This window comes from Notothenia rossii, assembly GCF_949606895.1.
Source record: "Notothenia rossii genome assembly, chromosome: 4".
Lineage (NCBI taxonomy): Eukaryota > Metazoa > Chordata > Actinopteri > Perciformes > Nototheniidae > Notothenia > Notothenia rossii.
Genome location: NC_136902.1, coordinates 77,406,952 through 77,414,605, shown reverse-complemented (window position 1 = coordinate 77,414,605; position 7,654 = coordinate 77,406,952). Strand labels below are relative to the sequence as shown.

At 37.6% G+C, this 7,654-nt stretch overlaps 1 protein-coding gene across 1 annotated transcript; it reads left to right on the top strand.

The window, feature by feature from the left end:
- The first annotated feature begins 966 nt into the window (after positions 1 to 966).
- On the top strand, positions 967 to 7,635 carry ap2s1 (adaptor related protein complex 2 subunit sigma 1). The gene is made up of 5 exons (XM_079678404.1): positions 967 to 1,127; positions 1,969 to 2,118; positions 2,602 to 2,715; positions 5,484 to 5,543; positions 6,254 to 7,635. Exons 1-5 carry the CDS (start codon positions 1,125 to 1,127, stop codon positions 6,353 to 6,355), a joined length of 429 nt encoding a protein of 142 aa, XP_079534530.1. The 5' UTR covers positions 967 to 1,124; the 3' UTR covers positions 6,356 to 7,635.
- The last annotated feature ends 19 nt before the right edge of the window (positions 7,636 to 7,654 follow it).

Genomic DNA, 7,654 nt, shown 5'->3' with positions numbered 1-7,654 from the left:
ATGATTCGACATAATGGCCAATTCATTTAAAATTATTGATCCAATAATGTGTTCAACACTTCAATGTTGCAGCTGGTGAGGGAGGTTTTTTATTTGAATATTCCCTCTGCTGAGAAGCTTGTGAATTCCACATACAAATCGTAAAAGGCATTCTTAACATGAATTTATAATAAACGATAAATTAATTGAGGACACAGTTCACAGTGACATGGATAACAATATAATGGCAGTACATAAGTGTATTGTTGAGGGTAAACAATGTACTAAAGGGATGTATGCATTCATACACAAGTCAATATTTTACACCATACAGTAGGCAGTTGTGTCGATTGTTTTAAGTGAAAAGTAGCAATACAACACTGTGAAAATACTTAAACTCAAGGAAAAATCCCTGTTTAGATTTTTTTTTTTTTTTTAAATGACCTGTGTACAGTTCAACAACTTTACACAGTAAACATGCTTTAGTTTAGACTTTAGACTTAGAAGTGCTCTATTGTAATTGTCGTTTATAGTAGGCCTATGGTAGTGAGTGAAACGCTGTTGTGTATTAAACTATGACACATAAAGGGTTATATTAGTTTAATCACAGTGAATGTACAAGTATGTAATATCAGGCAACAATGGATAGCAGCTAGTCAAAAGCGAAGATAGCAAAGTTGCTTAAATCAAACATAACGTCTTCAATTCTAAAAGTAATAAGCGGAAAAAGCGTTTAGATATTGAATTTGAACAACACCTTTTAGTTTCAAGAGTCACCCATATGTTTTTAATCATTATCCCATAATCAATGTGTGATTAGACATCATTTATCTGCTACATAAAATAACAGCAGTGGCCCTTTTCTTGTCATGTGATCCGATGTACGTCTCAACAAGCGACAAAGTGAAAGGGACGCTGGTTCTTGTAGTTCCATGGAACGAACTATTGGCTTTAAATGTTGCGACAAAAACTACATACCCCATCATGCAACACAACTTTGCCTAGTTTTGCACTTCCGTTTAGCTCGGGAAGATAGCTGGAAGAGCGGTCAAATAATTTACTGATGTATTTATGTAAAATCGTATCGTAATTGTTTAGAGACGCGCTATTCTGTCGCCTCCTGGGACCATATCTAGGAACTGACAATGGTAAGTATCTCACAATTGAAAGCTGCGCTGTTTTCTTTCCAAAATAGTATCGTATGATTGCTAGCTTGCTAGCATTTGAGAGTTTGCTAGATAACCTCTTCATTCAACCAGGAAAAAACGTTAGCTAGTAAATTAGCTCACTTCAGCAGGCTGAAGGCCACAGATCTGAAGTCACACTGTTTGATCTCAGATATCGACTACTGCTTAGCTAAAGGATGTCTTCTGCCAAACATTTTTAACTTTGTCTCCTTCACAAGCAAGCTGTCAAAAATATATGGGTGTGGTTTAGCTGCACTTTAGCTAAGGCTAACGGTACCGGTATGTATCTAGCTAACGATACTTAAACGACATAGAATTACTGCTAGACGTTCAGAAATAGCTATTGCAAAACAGTCTTCTATCGTTAAACTGTGGGACAGCCAATAGCCAACAAAGTAAAATTAGACGAGTAGACCTAGGAATGTGCTGGTGTCAACAACACAAATAATTTGCCAAAGAGGGTTCACTCTTTATTAATTATAGTCTTAACTGTAAATATGGAAATTGATCTTGCTTCATCGCACCTTTTTTACAATTCTTCTTCCCTAATTTTGTAAGATACATTTCCTAACGATAATGTTTAAAATATTATGTTATACGTTTCCCTGTTTTACCCTTACACATACTTATATGTAATTCATGTGATGTGTTTGAAACAAATAATTAATTGGTGTGCATGATGATTTATCAATTGTCTCAAATCACGTAGACATTGGACACATATTGCAGTCGTTTGTTTCTGTTCTAATCTAATTTTGTCATTTTGTGTTTGTTTTTTTCTTCTCTCAATTGTATCACACAGATCCGCTTCATCCTCATCCAGAACCGAGCAGGGAAAACACGACTGGCCAAATGGTACATGCAGTTTGATGATGATGAGAAGCAGAAGTTGATCGAGGAAGTGCATGCTGTGGTGACGGTCAGGGATGCCAAGCACACCAACTTTGTGGAGGTATGGGATAAATCCGTGTAATTTGAATACATGCATTGTTTTATGTTTATGTGACATGCCCCAATATGTTACTTTGTTCAGTTTAACATGAACTTTTAGTAAATCCTATCAAGAGTCACAGTATGTTGACTGTAACCACAATGTTGTAAACATCGCTTTTGTGCCTACTTCCCGGTAAAATAATTTGGTGACTCCTGTGTGTTCCAAATGATAAACCTTTTCCAATAGCTACTTCAACAAATTATAAGTATGTTTTCAACATTTTGTAAAGCAATTCGAAATAACAACAACTTTTAAACAATTGGTGGCATTCTACAGAAAAATCAAATCCTTGTCTGGATGGGTTTTGTTATGCATTTTGTTCCTCAGTTGTGGTGTGTTTTACCTTAAATATGGAAAGCTTAAGTCCCAGCAAAGCTGCTGTTGTTGCCATAATATGAGAGACAAAGTTGTTAATTGGCTTTATCTGTGTTGTTCTCACAGTTCAGGAACTTCAAGATCATTTACCGACGTTACGCTGGTCTGTACTTCTGTATTTGTGTGGACGTGACTGATAACAACCTGGCATACCTCGAAGGAATCCACAACTTTGTAGAGGTAACAGGCACGCACAACGCATGATATATAGACTTAGTAAGTGAACTACGATGATTTACTTATCATGGTCTGATTATTTACAGGAATGTCTGTTAATGATTTCCTTCAGAGCATTTCCCCTGCACTCTTGTCTGGCAGCTCATAAATGTCAAACCTGCATAATAGTGGAAAGCATGCACTGCAGTCAAATGTAGTGCAATGTTACATCTTAATCACTGATACAAACAAAGCTTTTTCTTATTATTTGATTGTTGCATGACCAACAGAGGAGTCACAGTTTAACTATTTAGCGTGACAGTATATTTTATTACAAATTCAAAGAATACATTTATTTTTCATTCCTACGTTCAGGGTGTGTCATTATTGACTTAGACCACCAGTGTTAGATAATGCTAGGTCTAGTGACGTCGGAAATAAGCCTTCAGCCATAAAATAACAAATCGATCATCATTACTACCTGAGTATGAAAGCAACTGCACAAACACTGACATAGCTTTTCAAATGTTGAAGCTAATGCCCTTTCAATTAAGAACAACACACTTAATAATACTCGGGTACTTCAGGAATAAAATCTGAGTCCTTGTTATAGCAGTTCATTATTTAAACATTTCATTCTTCCACCCTTTGAATAGGGAGTGAAATGATGTTTTAGTGAAGTAAATCAGTCGAGTTATCATCAGATATATTGGGAGAAAACTATTTGTATTAATGTATTATCTTGAATTAAATGCTAGTCACAGCATAAATAACTTTGGATGGCATGCGATAAAAGCCCATGGCAATATTCTGATCCGGGACATTTTTATGTGGTTTCCTTGGTAAACTGAATCATGAAGCTAAATATATTGTGTGTGGATTAGTACGATCATCAGTGCCAACGACCCATGACGAAGTGCTTTTGATGAAAAAAATATACTTCCAGTGCTCCGTTCAGAAGCTGAGTGACCTGCACTGGGGACACATCTCTTGTATTGATCATTGCGTCTTGTCATAATTTGTCCTTCACGTCACGGCAGCCTGTCGTTACTCACCATCATAATACACTGAATGTTAGAGTCAGACCTGATGCCATCATGCTGGGTTTGTTGCTGTAGCAGAATCTTTCCAACCCCATACATCCAAGATTGAAATGTCAGGCACATTTTCTTTTCTCTAACGGCTCTGATGACCTGAGAGGATTTTAGAGTTCCCTCTGAATAACATCGGATCCCCCATCCAGAGAACTAGGTTAAGACAGAAATGTCCCAAACATTTTATTCCAGAAACGGCTATAATCTCAAATAATCCTCTTTGTCGGGCAGTTGGGTGTGTCAAAAACTGTTGCTGTGGAATAATCGTGTACATTTTAAAAATGGTTCAAATCTGTTTTGAAATAGAACTCCACAGTCACCTAATTATTGTATCGTTTGATGTATTCAATCAATCACCTTGTCAGTATAACTATTACATTAAAAAGCGTTTTTACTTTGCTATTGAGATTCCGTTTGATAAATGCTCTAACGGTACGTCCACACAGCAGCTTAAAAAAAATCTTCCAACGCTTATCTGCCCATTGACTTTGAATGGGGGTGACGTCACTTTGCCTCGCTTTTCGCCGAACTGCATTGTGGGGAAGCAAAGCGAAGATTTCCAGGATTTTCAGGATTCAAAAGTTGAGCAATGTTCAACTTTTGAAGCTGAGCTGGAAGCGTCAGCCAATCAAATCCCGTTTATGCAAATCTGACAGTACAAGCGCTAGCCAATCAAACCGCGTGCAAGCTGGGAGAGCCACACCGCAGTTCATTTCCTCATATTCCAAACGAGAAATTACGGTAGCAAATCACCCGGTTCTTTACAACCAGAACTATTTACCGGGATACAAACCGGAGGAACCAGGCATGGAGGGAGATGGCAGAGACAGTGGGTGAAACTGGTAGGTTTTCGCCTGTTTGGGGAGTTTATATATATATATATAGATATATAGATATATATATATATATATATATCTATATATAGATATATATATATATTTAGATTTTATGCGAGCAATATATATATATATATATATATATATATATATATATATATATATATATATTGCTCGCATAAAATCCCCAGGGTTTTTTGCTTTGTATGTCGGGGGCGGGAGATTCATGTGATTGGTTGTTGGTCGCGTTGCTCGCAAAAAATCCCCAAGCTCTCAGACACGCCCAGCTCCAAGATTTTCAAGATTTTTTCAAAGCTGCTGTGTGGACGTACCGTAACAGTATGATGTACTGTTTGAATTTGGCCGGGACAAACAGTAAAATCTTTACAATCCACAGCACGGTGAAGGTCATTTGATGTAATGCTTGACTAAAGATATGTGTGTGTAGTCTTAGTCTTAAGTGGTGCTTGCACAAGCTTTAATATATGTATTTTCAGTCACTGTACCAATGTTAAGATAAACAGAGATGAACTGCACATAGGCTCACAGCAGGTTAGCTAAGCAAATTCTTAAGAAAGGGTGACTTGTTCTGCCTTTGCAAATGACTCTATACCACAAAATGACATCTTGTAGAAACGTGATGAATCAATCATTGAATTGTTCGGGATAGTTAGTGGAAATGTACTTCTTACATTGTCATGATGTGGTATCTGCTGCTGACTCAGCTGTGTCTTTTTATGTCTGCACTAATTTCTTACATTAAGGTCCTACTATTAGCATACATCTTTAAGTCTTCTCACAGTATTTCATTTCCTGGCTGATTAAATGAAATGTTTGTCTTATGTTTTTTATTTCCTGTAAGGTGCTGAATGAATATTTCCACAACGTGTGTGAATTGGACCTTGTGTTCAACTTCTACAAGGTAAGGACATAGGAAGGTTATATGATTTGTGATATTATTACATTATTTTATGAAACACCCTTTGAAAGAATGAAAGCGCAGAGTGCAAACGGCAAATAAGAAAATGTCCCTTTCATTACACTGCCATGGAAACGGTCATTCATAAAGATTCATCTAACACATTTTAATAAGGGACGGATATATATTTTTGCATCGAGGGAAATGCTAAGCAACAAGCATCTCCGAACTCCTTCCCAACTGCAATAGTGTTTTTACTAATAACACAATTTGTCTAAACAACATGCTTAGCTTTAACCAAGCATCGCCCCCATTGGACACGTTACACGCAGACCAATAGGAAAAACCTACTTTTGAATTCACTGATTTACTGCTGCTGCTCAAGCTCAGCCCCTCTCTTCTGTCAGGTGTGTGGCGAGGACTGATTCATCCCAGTATATCTGCCACGTTGATAATATCTCTATATTTAGTCATCCAGCAGTTCTATTGCCGTTTTGATGACACAAAGGTGGAGTTGAGTAATGGTGACCACAGGTTAGGTGATGAGGAGTTTCCAGGAAACCTTTCTATGTGAAGGGAAGAAGATAATGTCACTTTGGTTTCAGGTCCAACAATGCTAAATGTTGCATTTGTATTATTGTATATTTTAGTAGCCTGAATCCTCTCCTCATCACCATGTCCACCCTCTAATGCACTTCATGTGTCCCTCTAAGGTTTACACGGTGGTGGACGAGATGTTCCTGGCGGGAGAGATCAGGGAGACCAGTCAGACCAAGGTGCTCAAGCAGCTCCTCATGCTGCAGTCGCTTGAGTAAAATACAGAAAACCATTCTCCCTACCTTCCCACCAATCCTTGTCCTGCCCCTACGCAGCAGACTTCACTCTTTCAAAACTTCAGGACAGCTGTTTTTAGAAATAGGAATGCACAATATTGATTACATATGGATTTATGATTCGGAAGTTCCAGTAACCTGTGTGTGACAGCGTTCTATATGTTGCAGTACTCTGCATTTCTAATGAAGTCCCCCAGTGTTAAGAGGCTCTACATTTCAACATGTTAACCTTTCATTATGTTAGCATCTCACAAACATCTTTTGCCTCTGTTTACTGCCTTTTCCTCCTCTCCCTCTATTAACATTAACTTCATCTAATGACACTACTGTAACTAACAAGCACCTCGGCCTGAAACAGCCATTACTATAAAGAACGACTGTGTTAGTGATGTGCTATTAGATTTATCTATCTGGATCATAGTGCAAGCAAACCACAACTAGAAAGCCCTTCAGAGCAATTGGGCCTCAACAGGAAGTTGATAATTGAATGGAGTGTACTCAGGACGAGTGTCATTGTGAAGGGTGTGTGTTATGGTAACCTGTGCCCTCCTCTCATGGCCCATAATGATCAGCAGTGTATCCTATGTTAGCTCGGATAGCTGCGCTCCAGATGTGGTAATTGTTTTCACTGCGTAGAAAACCATCGTAATCATTTGACGCTACTCGTGGTGCTTGTTGGTCACACTTAAAAACCCAATCAGAAGGAAATAAAGACCTGGAAGTAGAACGTGTATTTTACATTAAAGCAGTACTGTGAAGTTTGCTTTGTGTGGTGTTTACGTACAGTGTATCTGGCGTATGTTGAATATTATACAAATTAACAAATGCATTCCAGAAAGAGTTGTTCTTGCTCACTAGATCTGAGGAGTATTTACTTGTGTGAAATCAATAATTCCTTTGCATAAAACAAATTGTCTTTTAACATACTCCTCACAGCTTAATGAGCTTTGAGAAAAGGAAAAGCTGCTTTTATGCATTTCTCTTTGCTGGACTTCAATGTATATGAAATGTCTTGTCATATTCTGATTTTACTTTATCCAGTCACGAAGGTGGTTACAAATGTTACTGTTGTTGGACTTTTGTATTTTTTTTTTTAATCATTAGGCAATTGTGAAATATGTAATGCTTCCTTGTCCCCTGTGAGTTTGTTGATGGAAGACGTGTGCTTGTTTGTATTTCTGTCTCTGGTTCAACTACCCACAATGCGTCCCATTATATGTAAATATAAAAAATAAACAAATGAAGTGATACATGATGATCAACCATATCTGCTTCTAATTA

What these genes read in the sequence shown, in the direction of transcription:
- ap2s1 (XM_079678404.1), top strand. An exon ending in AGCACACCAACTTTGTGGAG is followed by an intron (nt 2,119 to 2,601) that starts GTATGGGATAAA and finishes TTGTTCTCACAG; the next exon opens with TTCAGGAACTTCAAGATCAT. An exon ending in TTGTGTTCAACTTCTACAAG is followed by an intron (nt 5,544 to 6,253) that starts GTAAGGACATAG and finishes TGTCCCTCTAAG; the next exon opens with GTTTACACGGTGGTGGACGA.